Here is a 26,101-nt window from a genome sequence, read left to right on the forward strand (position 1 = left end):
AACCTTACCAAAGAAGTCATGACACCCTTTGATCAGAACCTTTATTCCAAATAAAGATGAGGTGCTTTGAGTTATTTGGTGAACTGACAAGCCTCTAGCCTCTAAGCCTGCATCACTACATCGACAGGCTTCAACCTTCCAGTCAACCTGAAACTTCCAACATGCTCATGCCTCCGTGCACAGCTGCAGATATACAGCTGCTCACGGTCGCTGTATGTCAAAGACACACTCATCTGACCCTCGCACGTAGATTCAAGGAAAGATAAGATCTTAGACGTGTTGATAGCCTGCCAGAACAAGTCATCTTAAGTATAGGTGTGTAAGGGGCAAGCCTTTACAGAGTCGCGTAACAATGCTATTATTCACAATGCCACCAGCATTAATATTGCTATTAAGCGCAGACTAATACAATGTGTTTACATGTTTCTTCTGCAGCCCCTTCTTACAGCTGCCTTGGCACTCTGAGTGACAAGTTCTCCCCCTCTCCATAAACCACCTTGTGCAGATTGACAGGGAATTGGACAGGGTATAATACTAATTTACACTTGCATTGAATCATCTCAACACTCTGTCCATGTCCTTACATCCTCTGCTGAAGTCAGATTTCTTACAAAGACAGCCAAGTAAGCTCACTCTGACTCTTCCCTGACCATTTTCTGAAGTGAAAAGAAATTCAGAGACGATGACGGTGCTTGAAATTCTAGATGTAGTAGAGGTGAATGGGAGCAGGTGCCTGGTTGGTTAGTTGAACTGCACTGACTCATCTAATTTAGATGAATATGTGTGAGACAAAGCAACAATACAAAAACTGCTAGTTTATTAAGATTGTGTAAAAAAAACAAAACATTTTTTTAATCTTCAGTCACTGTACATCAGTTTCTCTCTTGTACTTCATGATCATCTTTGCATACTCCCGTCCTGACCGGTATATGGTTCGAGTCAGCTTTGCATCGGAGAAGTCCACATGAAACAGTCCAAAACGAACACTGAATCCGTCAGCCCATTCAAAGTTGTCCAACAGCGACCATGCAAAATATCCACAGACATTGACGCCATCTTCTTCAATAGCTGCACAACAACACAAAGTTAAAACATGGTGAGAAATTTTAATTTTGTGCACACAACAAGAGTTGATCCAAGAGCCCTATCTCTAAAACAGAAGCATACCCACTGCTTGATTTCATAGCTATAGCCATCTAACTGAACCACGACTGCTAACATGACAAATGACAAGATTTGCATCATCATAAAGTATTCAAAAGCAGACCAAGAGCATGATTCATTTACAACAAGTGAAAAAGCCTTGTGTCATACCTATCAGCTGGGAGCACCTTGATAAGTCATGCATGAGCTGTTTCTATGACTTTAATAGATAAAAGCGGCATCTGCTAACTTTTTTTTGGACAGCAAAAATGTTTTTTTGGTCTTCTTTTTAGCATGTTCATGTGTCAGTCAGAAAAGCACAGGTCTAAGTAATGAAATTAATAATGGCCAAATTACATTAAGATGCTTTGGTTTCAGATTCCTTGTATTGTGCATGCTAGCTCACAGTCACTGTCACGGCCTGTTTGGTAGCCAGCTTCCCCACATCCTGGCAATAAAAAATACACAGACTGGTCAGATGGTGGCGCCAAAACAAACAACTTTGCATTTGGGCAACACCACAACCCAAAGGCCTAAAATTAAAAATAATATTATTATAGATATAAATCATCGTATATATAAATCATTATAGTTTCCCCAATTTTGAATTTAAAGCAGAGCCTGTTCAGTAATGTATGTATATATCTCCTAAAAATGCAATCACAATTTGACAAAGGTGTCCTGAAAATTTAAAAGAATTTGTCCATAGTCCACCAGTAATGTTGCTGTCAAAGGTGTGTAAGACAAAAAGGAGGTATTTTTAATTTTAGAGAGGAAATAAAATGCTATTTTTTCCAGACCAGACACTCAAGTGTATCATTAAAAATAAAAAGTCTGGGTTTAGTACATTATAAAATGCACCAGCACATATCGGCACACTTGACTTCCTCAGGGTGTCTTGGAAAGTAAGGTATAATCGAAAAGTGCTTGAAGCTACAGATACCAGTCTTTGCATACTGAATTTGTAAGAGGGTGCTGGACCATCCAAATTGTACCCTGGTTGCAAGAGGGTTGATGGTGTATCAAACCACCTTTGGTCCTGCAAAATATTCGCTCTACCAGGGCTATTTGTCAGCCAGTATTTTCATTAGTAGTTACTGGACTGGTACTAAAATGTTATAAAGAACATTTCCAAAATGCAGAATTAAAATAATTTACATGAGCTTTGACTCTAATAATGTTTGTCAATGGCTATTTGCTTGTTTTATTGCATTTCTCTAGTACAGATATACCAGCCTTTACCTTTAGCCACCTCCAGGATGGTGTCTTTGTAAAACTCACAGCGCTGGACATCCTCAATTTGCAGTGGCCCTATCTGAGAGAAACCATTCTCTGTGATGTAGACTGCTGGGTTGTTGAAAGTGTCCTGGAAAGTCGTGGGGCAAATATTATTGTCAAACAAGGCATCACAGCTGTCAGACATTCCAGGGAGAGACAGATTGGTCTACAGTGTGCCGTTTAGCTGCATTTCAACAGTGCCAAGCTCAAACTAATGGCCTGTGACAAGTCACAACAGCAGGAAATTGCTCGTTTGCAAACACTTTTCAGCAAAGTAACTGTTTCATTCAATGTGACAGCACTAATGAAGCATCAGTGTGTTTCTGGAGGTGTTAAAAGGAGATTACTGCATACAAAATCAATAGTAAGACACTAAACTAATGTCAGAGTGTTCTCCTCCTTTGGTTAAAGGCGATTTGTCTTCTCGGTCAATTCAGTTTGATGCTAAGAGAGAAAAGAAAAATGACTCCACATTTCAACTGATTGAATGCATAGTCAAAATGTAGGATGTGGATTATCCTTGTTTGAGCGACTTTTCAGTGATGTGGACCAAGTTAACTGGCTTTTAGGAAAACATTTTAGTTGTAATATTACCTTAATGTGCTTAAGAAGTTTCCTTAAGCCATAGGGGACTACAGCCAGCCAGGACACTCCACAGACAGACCAGGACGGATCCAAAATTTCCTCTGCATCTCGGTCGCTCTTTATACACATCTGTCCACATCCTCCTCCTGGCTTGACTTTGCGGGATGTATAGTAGTTCAAAGCAAAGAAATCAGCTGTGCCTAAAATGGCAGGTTCATCCTTTGAGAAGCTGGGCAGTCTCGAGCTGCCGCTATATCCCAGCTTCGTACTTTGAGAGTTGATGGCGGATCTCATTATTTCTGGATAATCTCCAGTGACAAAAACAGGCCAGGCAAACCAGCCTAGAGTAAATGCAAGGTCACGTTCAGTAGCAGTAATATCCTCGTTGCAATCCGGGCGCAATGGCTCAAACCAGTCACTGTTGATGGCCAGAGACACCGCTCCCTTCTGCTTTGGCCTGTAGTAGGAGTTGTAGCTGTGCCAGGCCATGGCATGGGCACGCAGCATATTATGGCCCACCAGGTAAGCAGCAATCCCCGGTTCTTTTAACCCTGGAGCATGGATGCCGTCTTCGTGGCCCAGTTTGGCGCACACATGTGGCTCATTGATAGTGATCCAAAGTTTGACTTGGTCCCCAAATGTTTGGAAACAAAACTTGGCATAGCTGTCGAAGTGGGTCACTATAGCTGGGGATTTCCAGCCACCCTGGTCTTGGAGAGCTTGCGGCAAGTCAAAGTGGTAGAGTGTGACCATAGGTGAAACATTACAGGCCAGCAAATCATCAATCACCTTGTTGTAGTACTGTACACCTGTTGGACAGTTAGGCAGTGCTGTAGTTAATGGGTGACATGGTAAAACAGCACTAGAAGCATCTAATAAGCTTGTTTTATTATGTAGTTCTAGATTTGGGTCTAGCATGGGCCTTACAGGAATATGGAAATACCTTTTTGATTGACATTGCGTGTGGTCCCATCAGGCAGGAGGCGGGCCCAGGAGAGAGACAGGCGATAGTGCGTCAGTCCAAGCTGCTGGATGCACTCCAGGTCTTTCTCCCACAGCTCGTAGCTGTTACAGGCTACATCTCCGTTCTGCTCCTTAAACACTCTGCCTTTCTCATGACAAAACGTGTCCCAGATACTCGGTCCCTTGCCGTCTGCCTGCCAGCCACCTCAACACACACATAGAGGTTGTTTCATTTCATAAAAGTAGGGAGGGTGTTGACTTAAAGAAAAATCACTGTAATGTTTCAGCTGGGACTTTTAGTAGTTTTAGTCTCCTGAAGGCTCATATTCATGTGATATTCCAGCATATATTAGCTAAAGTGTTCAGTGTTTTTCCTTCTATTATAGAAGGGATTGCCTGTTGTTTTTTGTAATGTTTTTTTAGTGTGTTCTCAGTCTTACATTAGGGTGACTTGTGAGCTTCTTCCAAGTTGTCTATACTTACCGATATAACGATAGTATCAATAATAATGGCCTGTAGACCGATTGGTTAAACTTAACAGTCACATGACATTCAGGCATGCAGCGTCTGATTTAAGAAAATCACTGTGCTTTGTGCCTCAGAGTCTTGGGTCTTGCTGTGTACCAGTTACCACAACATCATGGACGCCTGTGCAGTCTAATTCCATCTATTACAAAAGCTTTGGAATGAATATAACCAAAGTTCATGATATCTCCAAACAGCATGAACAACAATGCAATGGCTATTGGTGAAAATACCATACTTAAGTATTAAAAAACGGATATTAATCACATACCTTCTATTTGATACGCTGCAGTTCCTGCTCCCCACGCAAAGTCAATTGGGAACATGTTATCCCAACCCTTATGTCTCCGCGTTGTTGTTTGAAACAATTAATACATTAGGTTTAAACTGCTCGTCCTCGCACACAAATATCCTACAACCAGGAACTACTCCGAGATGTGACGTTCGATACATGAATGCTATCTCAGACATATTAAAACTGGTGCTAACTCAGACGAATTAATCCAATATCTGTATGAATGTTAGGAATCCAGTGCAGCAATTTCTCTTGTACCTAAATAATAATCAGTCACAACGATTTAAGTTACAGGGCTCAGGCTTTTGATTGTCCTTTAAAGTTGTGCTCACGACTCTCCCGAGGTGCACTTGAAAGCAACACATCAAGGTACAGTCCTGCGTGATGACGTCTCGCTAAGTTTGTGGACGTCAAATTTGCGCTGTCTGGACAACTTTTACTTTGTTGCATTTTCAAATTTTATAAGAGCCCATGTTCGTTTGATTTAATTGATTAAATCCAGTGAAAGTGTGTGATTTTTATAAACTTTTCTGGCAATGGGATTTAATTCAGAATGGCTTGCAGCTTTTGATAGGTTGCGTTTGACCAGACTGAAATTCAGATGAAAAGAATTTGTTAGCATTGAAGTCACTGAATATCATCCATTCAGCTGACTGCTGCATCGCAACAATGTGACGTACTGTGCTGACAAAAAAGGTTAAAGGTTGCTCATCAATGAACGTCAGGCCTCACAAATCCTGAAAGCAAATAGACTAGTGGAGGTGAAAGCATTTAGCCTGAAGGCATAAGTTCCCTGGCCTGTGTTCACTTCAATGCTCTTCTTTGGTCCAGGTCCTATAGAATGAAGTGACTCACTCGACCTGATCATAACACAGAAAATGGATTGGGAGGGTAAACAGATTTTCCTCATGTAGCTGCAAGATACTAGGATTTGTGCTCCTCATGTGACTTCATTCTTTATGGCTATTGTACAGCAAACTACACTAACCTCGTTTAAAGTCAACCAAACAGAGAAAACTAGGGGTGGAAGAAGTATTCACATCCTTTATTTTAGTAAAAGTAGAAATACAAATACATGACAATACTGTTTCACTCAGAGAAAGTAGGCTACTTACAAACACAAAGCAGTGAAAGTGTCAAAAGACTACTATTTGTATTAAATAGTTGGCTATTCTGCAAATTATTAATAACTACTGTGAAATAAATGTAGTGGAGTAAAATGTAGAATAATTGCTTCACAAAATTAATTATCAAAAGTAGCAGGCCTACATTAAAAATGTGTTTGTTGTGTATATGAGTGCAGTTACTTTCAGTACAGTTTCCACCACTGCAGCCTGAATAGAGATAAAAGTATTACAACCTTGTCTGGCAAATACTCAAAGCAACTCAACGGATGACAATGCCTCTGCTGAGGGTTTTATTCTGAAATGCAGACCGGATATGCTTTGAATTCCACTGGAGTTGACAATAGTGGAGCCCGGGGCAGGACCATGGGAAGAGGACTTCTCAATGGACACAGAACTAGTTTTGAAAACTTTCCAAAGACACCGGGGAACTAAAAGACACAAAATAACCACTTTACATACGTTTCTTTAAGTTATGTCGAGCGTTTCACTTTGTTTTTCGACCATTTGCAGCACACTTTGAGCTGTGTTTTTGTACTTTCGTATTTTTTTCAGAGTTATTTCCTGTTGGTGCCTGGAAAACAGGGAATGGAAACTTTACTCGCTCTTGTTTGGTTCAGTATATAGTTCGAATTATTTGGAAATGAAAGTACGTGTTTTATAAAGCCTGGTCGCGTCCCCTGAAGTTAATGCAGATAACCTGGGATGACTGCAGCCGCCTCCCGTGGAAAAGACAACACTGTGACTCGGACCCACGCTATGGGCAACAAAGAAAACCTCCCAACAACTGGGCAAGTTATTTACTAACCACCGAGCATACCCAGCATTTAAAATTTGTGGATTAGTAGAGTTGGAGGAAATGAACACAACGCCACAATGGGAAGGGAATTATAAATGAGTCGTTTGGCAAACAAAGGAGGACACCTCTGTCGGACTGAATGCCGCCGAGCAAAGGGAAAGCCTTGCGAGAAATGGAGGAGGAAGGTTCACTTGAACCAAACAAGATACTGGCAAAGGTCGCATTTTTGTCTGGCTTTCGGGCCACCTTTTTATAACAAAGCTTCTTAGTTTCACCCTACTATCTATCAAAACATTATTTCCTTTGCCAATGCTGCGAGGGTATTCAAGTCGCGTGTGAAAATGAGGGTGGATGTGTTGCAGTTGCTTGTGATTTTGCTGCTGAGTGTCGGCGGCGGAGGCTCGGTGGTATCATCTGATTGCAAATCATATGATGAACGCTCGAAAAGCGCTGGGAAGAGCCCGACATCCGACAGGAAAGTGGTCTGCAGCAACATGGAGCTCCATCAGGTGTTACCGCCGGACTCCTTCCCCAACAGAACAGTCACACTGTAAGTATACACAGAGACGCAATTTACATTCATTTTACCCAGTTAAAACACACCCAAGCCTGCTCTGACACTGTACTTTCAATCTTTGAGCTTTGTTATCAGGCGATTATCCACTGTTGGTGGCAGAATGTGAACTACATCCCCCGCATTCCCCCTATTGTCTTCTTTTAAATAGTTAACATGGAGTCACTACAAAGACCTAAGCATCTTTTCCTTACTTAATTCTCCTAAATACACATCTTATCCTGATTATTAACTGAATGAATGTGAGGTTCACTTCCACATAGTTATCCATAGTTTTAGAGGTAATCGGGTAATATTTCTAAAGATAAATATGGCATGATAAGTGGTACACTAGAGCTATATTTGTGTCTGCTCCGTGTCAGCCATACATCATGCTTTCACAGCTGCATACTGGAATAGTGTACATGTAAACCCTATGTAACACTAACCGCCTGTCTTCCTGTAGTGTTGTGATTCATACACAGGAAGACGCCTCTCTGACCATATCTCCAAGGCATTATAATGGATGCAAGGGCTCACTGGCTGTGATGCTTTTTCCTGTCTGATGGGGTTACATCCAGTTTCAGTCGTACTGTTATTGACAAAACACTTTACTAAGCCTCACCAGCCGCCAGTGGTATTAATACAGTTGTTAGTTGTCATGTGGCCACCCTCAGAACTCAAAAGGACGAAACACACACACATGCAGACACAAGTGATTGAGCACAAGCAGATTTCCCTCACAAACCTTTTCATGACCTCATGGATTGAGGTCATCAAATATTTCTGCAGATTGCTGAGACTTTTGTGTTGTTAACATATTTTCAAGTTGTACCTGATTTAATTTAGTGGTGTTTTGATCTCGGTGTATCACAGTGTTCAAAACAAGACAAGACAACTTTTTTTATTAGAAAAACTAGTAAAAAGTCAGAAATTCAAGCTGTGTGTTTAGAGCACTTGTGTTTTGTGGTGGTGGTGAGCGATAGGGGAAATATGAGAATACTAGGGCAGGGTGCAGGAGTAGAAAGCAAATAATAGACTCCAGGGAGGGAAAGAAAGGGAGAGGATTGGCTGCAAAGTTATGAGTGATAAGACCATTGCAGTGATTTTGCATGTTTTAACCTGTTTACCACAAATTGCAGGTACATTACTTTGAAGCAAAGTCATTGAGTTGTTATATTTTTAAATCTGCTTTCCAATCATATTGGTTTGTAGTCATTTCACGAGAGCATAAAAGTAACATTTGCAGAGATTTGATATTTGCTTGAGTTAGGTAATCCATAAGTGCAGTGTGTCTAGTTTTATTTATTTATTAATCAAAGTCAGACCATTGTAGCATGGGAATTGACACATTGCACATGTTGAGCAGTTTGCTGCAAGGATGTGTTAGGCTTAGAGTTTTTATTTTATCAATTACTGAAACTGCTGAACACCTGGCAACCACTCAAACAAGTGTCAAAGCCTCAGAGACCTGTCAGTAAAACAAATGATGTGCCTCTTTAAGACTAAACATCCCAACAATTTCCTCTTCACTGACCTCCATATTGTTTTTTTTGTTTTTTTTTACCCAGAAGTACTAACCTGTACTTACCTGTTGAAGTGCTGGTTGTATTCAGGAGCTGACTGTGAAATCTCAGATGTTGGAGCTTTCCACCAACACATAACACATTGAATTACATGACTCGAGCAAGTATCATGTCTCTGTCAATCAGTAATCATAAAGTACTGAAATAATGAGCTGGCAAGAGCTTGAACTTTGAATAATAATGAGCAGTAATGAGAAGTAGATATGATTAGTAGGGAATTGACTAAAACATGCAGTTACACATGAAGTGCTCTTGAATATTCGAATTTCTTGAGTTTATTTATTTATTTTTTATTGTGATCCCTGATACAATCTTCCTCTTTATGGTGTTTAATAATCCTGTCCTCTTAAATGTGTCTAGAATTTGAAATATGCTGATCTCTCTTGGTTATGGTGTAGTTGGCGTTTGCCATGTCTCTATGTTTTCAGTGAGCTTGGAGTCTGTCATCTTATTCAGACAGTGATGGATTGGAGGTTGAGCCAGGTTCCTCATGATTTAGCATTGAGCTTAAGCACTGTAATGTGAAGGATAGTCTCCAAAGAAGAAGAAAGATGTAATTAGAGAGCACAGACAGCGAGCAGTGCAACTCTCAGGAATTCCTTCCAGTCTCCATTTTTGCATTTCTGGACACTTGTTTGTTTTCCATTGTAGGAAAACAACAAAACTATGTCCTTAAAGGGGAAGCCTCTTCACAATTCAATGTAGACAAGAGTAACAATCAAACAGCAATTTATGTTCACTGTGAAATTTTTAGGTGTTGATTTATGACCTGTAAAAGCGGCGAGCCCTCTCATTAGGTGTGGTGGTCCTGTTTTATGGCTCTCCCACTGCCTTGTTGTGGGGTTGACCATGGCCTGGACATAGCTGGTCTGGACTGCAGTGAACTCTAAAGAAATGTAATCCACTTTTCACCAAACTTGCATCTTAATGTTTCTAGATGTTCTGCGGCAGTGTTCTCAGAGGTATGTTTAACACATAGACCTGGATCTAAATGGCTTGTGTGCCTAAGGGGTGTTAGTGTCAGCAGAAAGACATCTCTAATTAATTTTTTCTCCTTTAAGGCAAATTTGAAAAACATGACAAAATAACACCAAATGTCACACCTGACTTTTTACACTTCTCACTTTCAGGGTAATGTTATTTCGCTTGTTTCGATATGGATGTTTTCCAATTTGTGTGTTGATACGCCTTGTTGTGTTTGTTAATTAAAGGCCTTGCCAGAAACAGCAGTAGAAGCTATGTGTGATTAGAGAACACCCCCCCTTCTTTGTACTTAAGATTTCCTGTTTTCCTCTTCAGGGGTCGAGTAACAAATTAAAAATTTAACCCAGGCTTTTCAAAGAAAACCAAGCACACTTCTTTGAGCATTTTCTCAACTACTATGGTGAACTCATTGAACCACTGGGATAATTGGTTTGACTACATGCCAGAAAATTTCCCTCAGATAATGTCACATGATGGCTCTCAGTTTTTACTTATCTTTTATTTAAACCATGCTTGTCTGTACACGAGCAGTTACACAGTTAAATAGCCATTATTTTACCAGACCGGAATGACTGCTGGTATTGGCTTACCCTGAGATTGAATGCATGTAGTTATTCAGGGCAGTTCTGCCCTGAATGCCTCTCTGTAGAGAAAAACATGAGTGATGCATTCCCTGCATTTGTGCTCTCCAAATGATACCACATGCCTAAGTAATCCGAGAGGAAATGACACAAATGTGTTTACAGCTGGCCTATCCTCCCATGTCAGTGAAGGCCTCGTCTGAAATACAAGGGGTTGAATTTAACTTCTGCCTCACACGGAAGGATAAATCAGGTTGTGCGGGTCATCTGTATGGGTGTGTACATGAGCATTTATTTCTGTGCACCTGTTTAAGTTTCATCCGACATACCCGCACAGACGGGAACTGACTATATTTAAGCTTTCTGTACTCACCAGGCTCATATTTCTGTACAGGGCTTGTTTAGTGTGTAATCAGGACCCATTCACAGGAGCACCTGGGTTGGACAGTGCAAACAAGCGCACCTGGTTTTGAGCTGCACAGCGCAGCACAGGATTAATGTCAGGAAGAGAGCAGGGATTGCCTCCCTTGCTGCAGGAAAAGCGTGCTGAGTTTGATGACACGTCAGGGTGCAGTAAAACGTCTTGTTTTACAGCAGTGCAAACTGGGAGTTAGGGTTACATTCTCGTCTGGTTTCCTTGAGACTTCGCTGCCTTCAGGTTAGGCTTGTGGAGCAGCCTCACTTTGGATTTCAGATCTTAAAATACAGTGAACGCAGACACATAAGTTTGGAATTTGTGATCAGTCCCTAGGTCAATTATTTCATTTGTTTACTCTCCCTAGCATTAAAAAGCTACTATGTTATGCTGGGAGCCTTTTGAAGTGCTTGTGTAACTGGAACACAGGTGCCTGCTGTCATGCATGTCCTAAGAGGATTTGTTTTTGTTGCTTTCCAGGCAAGCCATTGGTCTAAAGGAGTGCTCCTGTGTTTTTCAAAGTAGTTCTGCAGTGTTTGCAGAAGAAAGCAAATTCCCAAAAGCAAGGCACTGACAGCTGCACATTTAGTCAGTTCACAGCCTTTCATTTCTCAGGTCTGTTGAGCTTTGACTTTGCCAGGTTGCCCCAAGTCTCAGTTAATCCCAGACAAGCAATTCAGTTTAGTTTGTAGACATGAGCTCACGCTGTGTGATACCTTCTGGTCTGTATTCATTTTATTACTCATCTTCTTTTATCCTCGTGTTCGCATGGTGGGATCATTTGTCCATTCAGCCAGAGAGCTATAAGGTGAATACCTTGCTCTAATGGCTTGGCCTGTTGGATGGTGAAAGAGGATATTGCAAGGTCTACGACAAGCTTCCCCAAACTCAAGTGAATTCCTTTAAAGGACTTGATATTTCCTCAATGACATATAAAACAAAAATCCTTGGCGCAGCTTTTTCTATCCCTTGGTGCTCATTCTCTAAATAAATCCAAATGCTGCAGAAAAATCTTCATACTTGGATCATTTGTGGCACAAGAAAGCACTAGATAATTGCGAGAATCACCTTGGCAAGTTGCACCACCTCAGCCACTGAATCACTTCCCTTTTCCACCTGAGCTGAGGCCCACTTTTCCATTCATTGTAGTCGGAGGAAGTCACTCTAGAAGGGATTTTATGAGCTCCACTGCAGCCTGAAACTTATTTGAAAACCTGTTGAAGAGTTACAGCTCTCTGCTCTTGGGAGTTCTTTGTCTGAAAGCCTCCTGAGCGTAAAGAAAGTGTTGAGAGATCACCAGTTAGCTTTGTTCTTAAAATGCTCTGTGCCTGTGAGGGGAGTGTGTAGTGGCTGGCCGTTTTTTGCTCCCTCTCTGGATAATGTGCCCACAGCCAGAGGCGTATGCTTTCAAAGGTGTATTTTCTTAAGTGAAAAAGAACTCTGGACTACCTTCAGCAGTGTCATGTTTACTCAGTTTGAAGGCAAAAGGAAATCTAGGCCAGCGAATTTTATATTACTCAGAGTAGAAATTCCGGTTTCAGAGACAGCTCTTCCATAAATGTCATAGAGATTTATAGCATCTGTATCAGGAGACAGGATGTGAGATTCGGTCGTATCCCCCTGCAGCTTGTTCTTGGCCTGAGCTCAAGCAGGTCTTATCTATGCATCAAGATAAGGGAGACTCCCCTCCTGCATCGTTTGAGGCCTTGCCCGAAGAAATTCCACAGACAGCTCTCTAGTCTGGAGACCTCAGGCCGACATCCAGAGACAGACATTGAGGAAGCAGACGGTCTAGCAACAGACATCCTGAGGGCAGTGGAGATGTTGATGGTTAAATGTCCATGATCTCCATGTAGATTTGAGGCTTTGCTTTAAATGTATTGTTTGTGTAGTACGCTGTGGTGTTGCTTTGTCACCAGTGCAAGAGTGTAGAGAAGACTCGGGTTTTGCAGCCAAAGCAGTTTCCAACATGCCGAAGTCACACTCCTGTCATGAGCAAGAGGGAGGGACAGGGCGAGTGAAGTAGGGCAGAGCATGCAAAGAAGGAAGGGATGGAAAGGGGGCAAGATAAGGGCTCATGACTCTCAGGAGAACTCTCTTTCTCAGATTATTTTAACGACCTGTAGAGTCACAAGGCTACAAATGTGAATTTAAGCAGCCACACCGGAATGATTCATAATCGACTCTGCAAACCTACTTACACAACTTTCCATGATGATGAAAGGCCTGTTCACGCTGTATTGAAGCTCAAATAAGTTAATGTCAATAATGATGAGCGTGTACTTGTGACCACTCCACGTCTTTGCCATTAGATTTTTCCTATTAGGCAGATGTTGTTAAGATTTGCCATACTTTCCTGTCACGACATTACATAATGTAACAGTTAGCCTGCCCTCTTTGTACCTCTCTAAATTGGCTTACGGTGCTTTATGAAAATGTTGCTGTCAGTGCAGTCCGTCCAAATGTAAGCGTTGTCTCTGTAGATGCATTTGCTGTTTGTGATAAAATGAAGATGCTTCCTTAATTTCTGCTGCATCAGCTCCCAAATATTATGAGCTTCCTCAAATTGTTTTTTACTGCAGTGCTGCCGCATTGTAAGGTGTTTTTGTCCATCCCCTATATTCTGTTGATTGAGAACCACATTCCTGAAGTCACAGAGCCCTCGTGGTAAATGCATCCATTTGGTATGCCAGATATCCTTCAATATAAATGAGACTTTTGTGACCACAATCTTGGAATGCCCAGTGTTTCTGCCTATATCATCAGAGCATATGTACACAGGCAGTGATAGAATTTGCAGTCTTGTACATTATTGCGTTTTAACATCTGCCATTTCAGCATCCAGCAAGGCTGCAAAACACAAGCGGTGGACGCAGGAACTGTTTGTGTGCTCTCGCTCAGAGCGGCAGCGAGCCAAGCAGCAAATCTCCAATGAGTCTCCTCTGTCCAACCCTGTAATAAAACAACCCCTCAACACCCCATAATGACTCCAATCTGGCCCTGGGTTATGGGTGCCACTAGCATGTATGTCACCCACCACATCCCCTCCCTGCTGGCCAGAAACATGCTAACCACAAGTCCCTGCATGGGTTTCCTGCTGGGAGTTAACAGCACTATTGATTTCCCAGATCCTTTGGGAGTAGTTTGGGAGAGAAGTCTTGGACTCTCAGGGACATGGGTGCAGAAAGTGGAGCTTTACTTTGCAGCTTTGTATGTAGTGAATCAGCTTGTGCTATGCACCAGGAATAAACTGGATCATAAAATCTGGTTTATAACCCAGGGAGGAAGCAATCAAGAATTCACACATGGTCTTGAAGGTCTTCTCAGCTCTCTTTCATTTCTGCAGTGATAAAGTTTAAAATGATGAAGGATCTTCTTATATATGTGTACTTGTTTGTATTGAAAGGTGTTTGTAAGGAGTACCTCACAATATCTTCTTAGTATTAGGGGATTTTTTTTACATTGTGCATTGCATCTAATCAGGTGTTAGCTGTAACTATTATGCATAATCCATCTGTCCGTAACACTTTGGGTTTTTGTTTGTGTCCCTTCAATAAAATACTTGATGAAGGCTCCTTTTTAGTTATGTAACCCTGATTAGTTGCATTGAATAAACAGTAAATCATTTTCTGACCGTTCATGGCTAGATTAAAGGTGAACTTGTGTTTGATCGAAAACATGGATTTCTTATTGCTAAAATAATATGATGGTTATGAAAAAAAATGCATCACTGGTGAGTCACTGCTGCTAGAGATCAGAATATGATGTGTTTTAGCTGTTGATGTCCTTGAAGAGAGCCTTCATAACACATCTCATTTTGGCTACCTGTCTCAAGAGTGCTCAGATGATAGCCATTTTAACATGAAAGAAAACGCTTGGCTGAGGTTCAAGTTGTTTTTCTTCTGATCTTTTCCTGGCAGCGGGGTAACATTCTATGACTGGAGGCTAAAGTGTGGCTGGAGGACAAAGAGTGAGACTTAACATTGTTATCTGTCAACAAGTAGCAGTGTGGCACCATTTCACTTGTAACTGAAAAAGATACTAGATCCTTTTCAATCCACCTTCACAATTTAATTAACACACATTCCTTGCAGATGCTTTGAGTGCTGCAGCTGTTTCTCCTATCTGAAAATTGTTGTTTGCTTCAGATATTAGACATAAGCCTATATTAAATTTGACTTGGTGTGACAAGTTGACAAATACCTCAGCTACCAAAAATGGTTAATATTTAACTTAAAAGTATTCACAAGAAATGTTTAGCATTTGCACAGCACACATGAATATGTCACAACTACTTATAATATGATTTCACAGATTTGATTCAGATTTGATTTATTATCTCATTAACTTTTAAATTCAGTGGGTGTATTTTTTTTTTCTTTTGCTTCACGTTTATACATATTTTTCTTTCCACAGAATTTTAAACAACAATAAGATTCAAGAACTCAGAAATGGATCCTTCTTTGGATTGTCTACGCTGGAAAAATTGTAAGTATTATTATTTCCTTGAGCATAAATGTATCAATGTTTACAGTCATGCATAAACTTTCTCTCTGAACTTGATGTTTGGATTAAAATTCACACCCTAATAAAAAAAATCTGATCTTTAAGAAGTCATCTTTGCCATCTTGGAAAGCAGCTATTTAGGTTGTATGTATCCATGAAAAATCACCAATGGGCTTTATGCTACAGTCAAATACGTTCACCATATTTCACGTTATATCCCCCAGTGCATTAGCATGAGCCATCCATCACTCCACAAGTGAAGCTTTGGCTTGTAGAGCAGGAGGTTTGTAAAACACACTTTGGCCTCATGCCAGTGGAACATCCAGGTCATAGAAAATGAGAAGGCATCCATGCAGCACTTACCCTCAGTCAAGTATATCAGTCCATAGTGGAGGACTGGAGATGGTACTAGAAAAGGCTAATTATAGGTATAGCCCCCAGGGTTGGTTGGTATCTGCCTGGTGACATACTCTGAACATACAGTTGTTTGGGTATTCTGGGGATGGAGCCCACTTTTTTCACAGGGAGTGACACATAGACAACCTGGTTGCTTCTCAAGAGTTTACTAATGCTAGTATTTAACAAAGTCTGGAAAGTCTCTGCAGTCTGTCAGAAGAAACTGTGGCAGAGAATTTGGATGATGGGGAAATAAGTTGTACAGAGTGAAGACATTTATTGGTGCGTGTGGGTATGTTCTCTGGGGCTCCTTAAACAATGGAGAGATGTTGATCATGCTTTTGACTCTGCCTTTGGAGATGAGATTGTCATCACCCGTGTTTCCTTCCTGCAGAGAGTTCAAGAAAATGGCTGTGGGCCTGCACATATGGGCCATGGGTGATTTATCACTCTGGAATGGCTTCATGCAGATAAAATAACCAGACCATTAATGGCCGTGCTTTTACCCAAGGCTACAATAACACATGACTGCATTGATATGGAATTCTAAGGGCATGTTTCCCTGTCATTCTTCTCGGTCTGGTTAAAAAGACCAGAAATCGAGACGGTATATGAGGCCATAATGGCTACATTTAGCCTTGTGGTAGTAGTTCAGCAGGAATTAGGCTTAAATATTGATCATTGATCGCAGATCCCCATTTAATTTATTCATCACACACAATACTTTTTGCTAGAATAATATATATTTTAACAAGCTTCTCCTGACTTTTCTCTCTGGCATTTTTAGTCAATTTTGACATACAGCATTGCTAGACTGATAAACATGATGAATACAGCATGTGACTCTACTGCTGTCAGTCCCCTTGGTCCCTGCTATCTTCTTGCAAACTTTGATTTTGTACACTACTGTGATAAAGCGCCTGCAGCATTTCCCCCTCTTTTTACTCTGTTTTCATAATTTGTCGTAAAAAAATTCTCCTGCATGACTCCCACATTGACAGGACTAGATAGGGCTAGATTGTTTATAGACTTGCAGGAAAATTCCCTGTGGGCTCAGATGTTAGTTTTTAGAGCTTGGGCCTACAGGATAAAAAAAGAGGCTGTGTGCTGAATGCATTAAAAAAGCTTTGATCTTTCTCCACCAAGAAAGCCTTAAAGGCACTTATGTGCCTTGTCTCTGAATGGCCAGTTGATTTGGCTGTAAACTCTGTTCTGCCTGTCGTTGCATCAATCCAGAGGCAAGTTTACCTCCAAAAGCAGCTCCCATTGTGCCTCACACAGACCCCACCTCACTCCCATCCACCCTTAACCAGTGAAGCGAGGTTGCTAGATGGCTTGCTTGCTTTTGTCATTGTAATGAGGCCAAGCCAAGGCCAGAGGTGTCAACAGTAAAATTCACACACACACACACACACACACACACACACACACACACACACACACACACACACAAAAACACACACTGCATGCTAAAGCCTCTCCCTCTCTGAAATGTTCCTCTTCCCTCCCTCCCACCTTCTGTCACACTCCCCTTCTTTTCTCCTCAAACTCTGGAAGAGGGAAAAAAAACATGCTGCATGAGTCTGTTTGAATGCACGGAGGCTCTCCATCTTCAACCCCTCCTTCCCTCCACCTTCACAGCTTTGCTTTCTTTTTCTTTGTCCACAAAGAAGCTCTCCCTCATTTGGGCTGCCTATATGCAGTCGTGAAGACTGAGACAGCAGCTGGCTGTGAGTGCCAGAAAAGGGTAGAGAATCGATTACGCCTATCTGGCACTCTGCGTGAAATTGCAAAGTAACTGTGGAGACCGCTGTGTTTTGTTGGGGCAAAAGGTGTCCCTGCTTGGAAATAAGCCACACAGAATCCCCATTATCACTCTCCTCATAGAAATAGGAGCCAAGCTAGGCGACCGTCAACATGCTAATTCCTTGCTAAATCCGCTGCTGTGGAGGAATGCTTATTGTGGCAAACGGAGCAAGGATAACAGCTCTAGTGTGTGGTGTTTTCTGAAGAGGTGATTGTTGTCTATTCACGAATGGCACAATACTTTTGGAAGTAAGGTGTGTAAGCAAGTTACACATAAATATAAAGCTAGTATGAAATGGACATCGCTATAGAGCTCTTAGTCCATGTTTGAAAGGAGGACACTGTTGACAAGGCTCTAATTTGCTTAACCAGTGGGATTAAAAGGAGATTATGTAACTTTTTAAAAAAAACACAATCTTCTTTTTACAAATGAGAAGTTGAAATCTTAAGCAATAAAATGCACCCTCACTCATTTCAATACACTCAGTAATTTTGCTGCTATAGCCCCACTTGGTCTTGTATGACCTCAAACTTCTGGCAACTAACATTGGCTAAAGTTGGCAAACTTTCCTATATATTATAATATAATATAATGTGTATAAATGTGGTAGTTGGTGAGTTAGTTCTGTCTTGTCCTGACAAATCCCAAATAATTACTTTTAAAGGATCTCAGTAAATTAAGGGAATTTTAAAGTGTTATTTTCCTGTAATTGCCTCCTGTTGCGTCCAAAAGTTACATAGTCGCACTTGGAGTTCAGAATATCTTTTTTATGGGTTTTCAGGGGCATAATTTCTATTAACACAAAGCCATCCATCATTCTGGTCATCTGGAGGCTTGTTTAACACTACCAGTTTCTCAGTTTCTCCTTTGTGGGAATGTCAAGTCTCTCATGCCAGGAACTTCCATATATATATATATATATAAAAATCTTCCATCAGAAAATGATGCCAAACTTGGGAGGAGGAGTCGAATTAAATGTTATTCCATGTCACATGTTTTTTAATTTTAATGTGAACAACACCTTTGGAAGGCAGTATGTGTGCCCCTAAAAATGGCAGCAGCTGCAAAACCGCCCTTCGGTGTGGCGCCAGTTCAAGAACAGCTCTGGAACAGACTTGGAAATATTCAGCCAGCTATTTCAATTTGAGCATGCTGAGAAAACCTGGCATTTTTCTCTGCAAATAGATTTAAAAGGTGCCAGGTCATGTGTGGTCAGTGGTCTTTGGATTCTGAAGAGCAGTTAGGGATGGTTAAGCATGGACTGCTTCTCTCTGACTCCCCATATTTTATTCACAAGCAGTTTTGTTGTCAGTAGTATTGGAGTGGAAATTCTGGTCAATTTTTCATGTTTAACAATGCAACTGATATCTGATCTATGAAGACCACCAGCAGATTCTTTTAAAATTAAAGATTCTGTTAACATCCTTGTTAAAACTGAAGCCTAAAAACAAAAGTTTATTTTTTCTTTTATTCATTATATATTAATTTTTTTGCTTTAACATTTTGAATTCATTATAAATATAATCCTCATGTTTGGTGAACACAAATGAGATGTTCTGATGTGTCATCAGAACAAATAGCAGCATTGTTCACTGTTAGATGTTTTAAAGGTGTAATGTGTAAGATCGTGCTACTTGCTCCACATCCATAGGGGTTAGCATTTCACCTCTTCGCCCCTGTCCAGTTTATCATGTTGTTGTTTTCCCCATGTTCCTTATAATTTATTATTTAGATTTGCATTTATTGTTGATTAAAATTGTTGATAGCACTGAAACAAATTATGAGTACATGTAATACAAACAGTATGTTTTTATTTACCTTTAAAAATATGAAGGCAAGGGGATACTGCATGACACATGGTTGTCAGGCTATAGCAGCATGAGGAAGGGATGATGACATCATCACAAAGGCAGAATCAGAAAATATGGTTTATTGCCAGGTAGGATTTTACTTACAAGATATTTGGCTTGGTGTTTGGTGCAGTATACCATAAAGATTTGGTTAAGGTGTTACTGTAATGTGGTTGTTGATGTTTGATGAGGCCAGATGCAGAAGAAAAGGCAGGTGCTGGTCCATCACTGGGGAGGACTGGACTGGAATTCTGGTCCTGACACAAACGTGATAGGACAATTAGTTTAGATCATACAAGTTCTTTGTATTCAAACATGTTAGGTCTGTTGTGTGTGTGTATAATAAATAGTAAGGATAGATATGAATATGCTAAAATAAATACAGTATAAGGCAGTGGATCCTGAACCTGCTGGTTCTGGATCAAACAGTCTCTTTGTCTAACTTGTAAAAGAAAAGCTACTGACGCATCTAGTTGGACAACAGCCGCAGGAACAGGCAAAATTCTACTACATCACTGAAACGTCTGTCAACATCATCAATTATACATTTTTGCCACTTGAAATGATTGTTGGTACGGTTTGTCATTTGCACTAATGATCGCTACAGACCAACATTAGATGTTACTCACCAGACCAAAAGAAAAGTTGTGAGCTTGACATCAAACCGCATCTCTTTACTCGGAACTGTCTCCAACAGTGGAAAAACATACCAGGATTTACTCGTGTTTTCTTCTTCTCTTTGCCGTTGAACGTGGTTTCTTGTCGGAACGGTTCTTCGGGAAGGAGATCACTTTCTAGGCACTTCAGTCATCTCGGCTTTTCTATGATGCTAGTCAGCAGCTTTTGTTTTTTTGGTCGGGAGCTGTGGCGTAACTTCAGGCTCTGGAGGAATCTTCTTCGTGGGACTGAGGGCAGACTAGACGCTACACTGACTCACACATAGTTTCATAAAGTGGTATTACAACACGACGCAGCTAGTTGGTTAGCATGCTCATTTTAGTAGATGTCTCTTAAATATAATAGGTGGAGGTCTTGGTCATGACATCATCACTGTGGCTCCTTCACATACTATTTGATGGTGTAAATTCATTTTTTGAACATTTTAAACAAAGATTCTGGCCAGATCTTACACATTACACTTTTAAAGCTACTTCTGTGGCTTGCACATCTGACCAGGGAGTCAAACGGTGGTGGAGAGCTTTTCTCTTGACTCATCAGTTCACTCATGCTGAACTTGGACACAGGGGATGGCAGCTTATTGTGTTTGTGTCCTGCTTTACTTCAACTGTAACAGCTGCATCTCCAAGCAAAGTATACACTGAAATAAATTAGTTTTAGCAGAAACAAGCAAATTAGTAGACTCAACATGTTTGTGTACCCAATACACACTCTAAAACTGGCTCTCACAGGTTGTGAGGGTCAAGGCAGGATAAGTCCTGCCTTCTCATTTTTCTCTCACCACTCCTGCACTAGCTCTTCTAGCTAACATCAAAAGCTTTAACAAGCAATAGATTTTTTTGTCTATGACTTATCTATGGCCACCTACCCTCCTTCAGATGACAGCTCCTTGACATCAAACGGTCAGAGTTACCCAGAGGCCTTTTGTGTGGGTTCAGGTGGCGACTGGAAAGCTGCCTGAACCTCCACTGTAATGAGTGACTAGGCAGTGCCAGCACAGGTGAGCACTGTAGGAATTCTGTGACCGCAAGCCTTTGAACCTGAAGGGAGGAGTGTGTGTGTGTGTGCGCACACACGCACACTAGAGAGCTCTTTTAAGGGTCAGGTTGTCAGTGACAGCAGCTGTGTAGTAACGATGGGTGGATGGAGGTCTGGATGTTTTCATTGGACAAAAAAAATGATGTGCAAGATACACCCTGTGTAGTAACCATAATATTATGGGTGTCTTTGCATTTGTATCATTATGTTACAGATGGCAAGGCAAGTCCCTCCTTGCCATTTTCACTTGTTTGCCATGTTGATGTTTGCATACTGAAATTGGGATTTCAGAAGATGACAGCCCAATTTGCTTATATTTTACAAGCGTTACCGTCTAATTGTTAGTTATAAACTCAGCAGAGAAAACTGGTTGAGGCCATAATCTCAATCTATTCAAATACATAATAAACCGGAATCACATTCTGTTATTGCTGTTTTGTCAGCAAATACTGAAAAAATGCTGATCATATGCCCAGGGGCAGTGATGTGAAGTGCAAGAAAAGCCATTTTTGCTGAAAAGAATTACTTAAATGATTAATTGATGAGCAAAATTGTTGCAGTTTCATTATTTTATTGCTGTTTGAATTGTTTATATGATCTACAATATTTTTTTTCTCCACAGGGACCTGCGGAGTAACATGATCAGTCGTATTGAACCAGGCGCTTTCCTTGGAATGCCAACACTAAAAAAACTGTGAGTAGTGTTGGAACTTGTGCAGCTTCACTGTCTCTTTAATGTGGTTCCTGCGTGTGTGTGCATACTCTACACTCTCACATTTAGCTCCTCTGGGATTTCACTAAGGTGTTTTTTTTTTTATTATTATTGCAACCAAAAGATCTAAATTCCAGCGTTTTTAGTTTGGAGGATTCTCTTTAATTTAATTTGCCATGTGAGAATAGTTTTTTTATGAAAACTGTGACTGAAGAAATGCCATTTGTTCAGTGCGTCTTCTGTTAGACTCGTGATTGTCATTTTGAAAAGTTGTTAAAGCCATTTTTTTTTGTTGGTATTTTAAAGTGGTAGAACTGTTGTGTTCAACAGCTTTTAGGAATTCCATAGTTCAACAGTCAGTGTAGCGTCTGGGCTGTCATGCAATGTGCTGTTTTGATTGCATATATTTTTTAGCATATAGTTTAAAGCAGCTCTTGTTTTTTATCTATGCAATGCGCTGTGCGCAACCTTGTAGATCTAGATTGTATCCAGTGTCCATAAGGGAGCATGGTCAAGCAGCAGTCTATTTCTACTGCCTTGTTTTGTCTGGCCTTCTGCCAGAAACCACTGCAGACACCATGAGGCCTTATATACTTTCACACGCTCGGAAAAAAACTGTGTGAAGAGGGGGATATGTAAACTTGTGTGTGTGTGTGTGGGGGGTATCCATGAATATCATCTGAGGATAATTTTGATTTGCAGAAAATACATAAAGCTAGAGTCCATCTGGGATATGTGGTGTGTGAGTGTGGGAGGTCAGAGACTGTGTGCTTAAGTGTACAGTGGAGTGTTTCCCTTTGTGTATGTGCGTGTGTGTGCGCACATGAGAGAGAGAGAGAGCAAGAACACAGCATGAATTGGAATCATCCGACAGTGCCCAGTCGCTGCCAACACAAACTTGAGCTTGGCTGCTGCTGTGGAGCAGCAAGAGCGAGACAGGAAGGCAGTCAGCTCTTTGGCTCAGACCCGGCCTCATTCCCCACCCCCCGCTCCTCGATGCATATTCATGCCACACGCAGATGGATCCATGCCTGCCTATATGTCCTCTGCATATTAAAATTTCACCCCACACACAAGCTATTCACAAAGACTTTCCGTATCACTGCACAGTGATCTGTAACTTCTCGTGGTAATAATGCTTGTTCCAGAGCACAGTTTGGTTTTGCCTCAGGGTAACAAAGTTTAATTGGCCCCACCGCCCATCTCAGTTAATTTCAAAGGGTAGTTGTCACTCACTCGACTGTGAAAGGGAGGGAGCACAGAATGGAGAAGACGAGCAAAGGAGACTATGAGGTAGTGCTGGACCCTGGGAATGTAAACACAGAAGCCCTTCATCAAGCACTGGCATCTGCAGCAACACATCCACCCAATTTTTTTTTTTCAGTTTTTCGGAAAATGGGAGTGGATTACGTAAAAAGAGACTCACCAGTTTGTTTTTTTATCTCACATTTATCTGGCATACATTTTGCACATGCTTCTCAACCTTGTCCTTATCTATGACTCTACTCTGGCCAGACTAATTTACCTCCCTCCTCAGTATTAGTGTCCTTCTCATTTCAAGACATGCCATTTGGACCTGTTCATCTTACTTGTTTTGTCACAGAGCAGTGACGGGGGCATTTAAAGAAATGGCTGCAGAAGTTTGGCCAACATGGGTTCTACACATCAGACATCAATCTTGTTGAATTAAACAGCTTTTGCATCAACATATCTTAGGGCTAGTTGCATCCGAGAGGTTAGAAGTAACTTTGCAATTCAGATTTCTCTCCCAGTCTTGACCAGCTGTTGATCATCTACATACAGAACAAACAAAAATACTTAAATGTCAAGGAATTTCTTAAATTTCCTCTATTTGGATGCAAATGCCACTTGATCCAAAATATTTACATCACATGTAAATATTATGGACACATCATCACATCATGGCTTCCAAAAAGCTCTGTCTACACTGGATAACAAAGAGGCCATGTCCTTGGTTTTATTCGTAAGTACTGGACAAGCACCAGAGACACTAAATCCTACATTTCCCATAATGCAGCTTGGATAGCATCTTTATTGCTTCCTAAATTCCCACTTCTGCCAAACCATCCCCTATTTTTAATGCAGGTCTACATCTTGTGCAATGCTCTCTGAAATTTTAAGTGTCTAGTTCAAACTGCAGTAACCCTGATGACATCATAATGACCTCATCAGTTATATTTGTATCCATGAGAAAGCTCTGTCCAGAGACACAGAAGACATTTTGCAACTGTTTTCACAGGCTGAGATGTACTTGTAATGACAAGTGCCGTATAATGTTTTCAAATATTTCAATTGACAAGAGCATTTTGAAAATGATGTTTATATATTTGTGTGCTGAAATGTCAATATCAAGTTAAAACCAGGTCTCTAGATAAGACGACTGGCATAAAAAGATCCCTCCATCTGCACTATTACATCAGGATGAACATCTGATCTAGAAGTAGTCACTTGGTCCCAGTTTTCTGGGTTTCTTTATTGGGACACTCCACTATTGGTTACACCTTCAGTGGAAAAACAAGTGTTTCCCTTACCTCACTTTACACAGTTCATATACACACTGTTTCCACACAGTTCGAGATGTACTAATACATTGAATCACCCCGCCCTCTTTACTCTGCATTCCACCAACAGCTGAACCGTCCCTGCTCGGGCCTAATCACATTGGGTTATTTTTGCTCCTAGTATCATCCACGACAACTGAAGCACTGCAGTGAAGCCGGCCTCTGTGCTGTTAATTTGCTACATGCCTGCAGCTCAAAGACGTGTTTGAGATAAGTCTTGACATATATTAGTTGACTAGAAAAACAGATGGAAAATAGAGACTTCAGTGAGAAATAGGTCCGAAGCCATATAACAAAAATGTTGTACATTTTGAATGATGAACATAGTATACATAGTAACATAGTAAAAGTGAGTGAAAGTAATAGCAGTATCTTAAGTCCCTGGATGTAGCTGTAACTCTAGCATTTGAATCAAGGCGATAAAGTGAGATGAAAGTATGCCTTTCGCAAGGGGAGCCCCCTCCCTCCATCCCCTCACTTTTCCTGTGTTATCCTTCCCTTGACACACAATGCTCGCAAAAATTGGCAAGCCTGCAAAAGGCGGCTTTTTCTCCTCTTCCAAGTGGAACTAATAACCTCACACAGTAAATTCCCCAGCTGGTACCTTAAGGACCAACACCAATAATTACATAAATGCTCGGATGTTAGCATATGCCTGACAGTGATTTTCCAGGTATCACTTTGTGTCAGTATCGCGTTCCTCGAGCACCCTGGGATACAGTTTAGCTGGTGGTTTGAGGTAAAGATCTGTCTCTTCTCCCAGGCTCTTGTTTCTTTTTGTGGCACTTTTCAGTGATTGGATCATTCACAGAGGGATATGTGTTACATTAGCTGTCAAGGTGCTCTGCCTTTGAACCGTGGAGTCACTATGACTGGTTGCTTTAAATGTTATCAATCTGGGAATTTTAAATATGTTCTGTTACCATATTAATTTAAGTTTGTTGGATAAAAAATGTGTTTTACAATTATGAATCTTTTTTTTTTTTTTTAGATCAGATCAAATGACTACAGGTAACATGAAAGGAATAAATTGTAGTGACAACCCCATAGACGATTATCATCTGTCCCCATAACTCTATGGATTGTTTTAGGGTCTTTGGTTTTATTTCACTCATCTTTGCTGTTTTGGTTCACCCTCACTGTTCTAATGAATCTTGTTTCCAGCTGCAGCAGGCAGCTGTTTAGAGGGAAAAAGCTCTGATAAACCCACCGTTCATGACCTGTCCAGCACAAAACAGCAGACAGACAAAGTTAACGACGATCCGGTAGAACATTTAGCAGTTAGAGAGGCAGATATTTCCTTCAGGAGTTGGTGGAGACCAAAACAAAGATGAAAGGAGAGAGAATATTGAACTCAGAATATCAGATATTCTCACCGGCCTGTCAGAAACACAACTCCAGCTGAATGCCAATATTGCTCCATGTCTGCTGGGTGTGTAAGTGGACAAGTGCTCATTTTCCACAACAACTTTATAAGGTTATAGCATGTCAATGTTGTGCTTCCAGATTGATCGGCTGCCCTGAAGTGTAAAAAACAAAAGTTTTATTCTGCTTTAAAAAACTTAAATCATTCTGATAAAAAGTTATTTAACGAAATAACTGCCTTAATGTTTTGTACATTTCTCTGCAAATAAAGGATGGAAGGAGATAAAAGAATTGAGAGATTTGAGATATTTTACTGGTTTTTTTTGTTGTTGTTTT

The 26,101-nt window shown here is 40.8% G+C and overlaps 2 protein-coding genes across 2 annotated transcripts in view; one reads left to right on the top strand and one right to left on the bottom strand.

Annotated features, from left to right (window-relative positions):
• Window positions 1–862: 862 nt before the first annotated feature.
• LOC111231634 (cytosolic beta-glucosidase-like) lies at window positions 863–4,918 on the bottom strand. The gene is made up of 5 exons (XM_022758828.1): window positions 4,766–4,918; window positions 3,950–4,174; window positions 3,016–3,815; window positions 2,386–2,509; window positions 863–1,068 (listed from the first exon to the last, which is right to left on the bottom strand). Exons 1-5 carry the CDS (start codon window positions 4,818–4,820, stop codon window positions 863–865), a joined length of 1,410 nt encoding a protein of 469 aa, XP_022614549.1. The 5' UTR covers window positions 4,821–4,918.
• Window positions 4,919–6,183: 1,265 nt separating this feature from the next.
• The window catches only part of adgra3 (adhesion G protein-coupled receptor A3), a 30,721-nt gene continuing 10,803 nt past the window's right edge, over window positions 6,184–26,101 (top strand). The window contains exons 1-3 of the mRNA XM_022758830.1: window positions 6,184–7,262; window positions 15,248–15,319; window positions 21,729–21,800. Of these exons, the coding sequence (XP_022614551.1) occupies window positions 7,054–7,262; window positions 15,248–15,319; window positions 21,729–21,800 (353 nt within the window). The 5' untranslated portion in view covers window positions 6,184–7,053. The remainder of the gene's footprint in view (window positions 7,263–15,247; window positions 15,320–21,728; window positions 21,801–26,101) is intronic.

The sequence above is a fragment of the Seriola dumerili genome, unplaced genomic scaffold, assembly GCF_002260705.1.
Source record: "Seriola dumerili isolate Sdu_G_001 unplaced genomic scaffold, Sdu_1.0 BDQW01000309.1, whole genome shotgun sequence".
Classification (NCBI taxonomy): Eukaryota; Metazoa; Chordata; class Actinopteri; order Carangiformes; family Carangidae; genus Seriola; species Seriola dumerili.

What these genes read in the sequence shown, in the direction of transcription:
- LOC111231634 (XM_022758828.1), bottom strand. Translation starts at nt 4,820, where the DNA reads ATGTTCCCAATTGACTTTGCGTGGGGAGCAGGAACTGCAGCGTATCAA. An exon ending in TGCAGCGTATCAAATAGAAG is followed by an intron (nt 4,175 to 4,765) that starts GTATGTGATTAA and finishes GTGTGTGTTGAG; the next exon opens with GTGGCTGGCAGGCAGACGGC. An exon ending in ACGCAATGTCAATCAAAAAG is followed by an intron (nt 3,816 to 3,949) that starts GTATTTCCATAT and finishes ACTGTCCAACAG; the next exon opens with GTGTACAGTACTACAACAAG.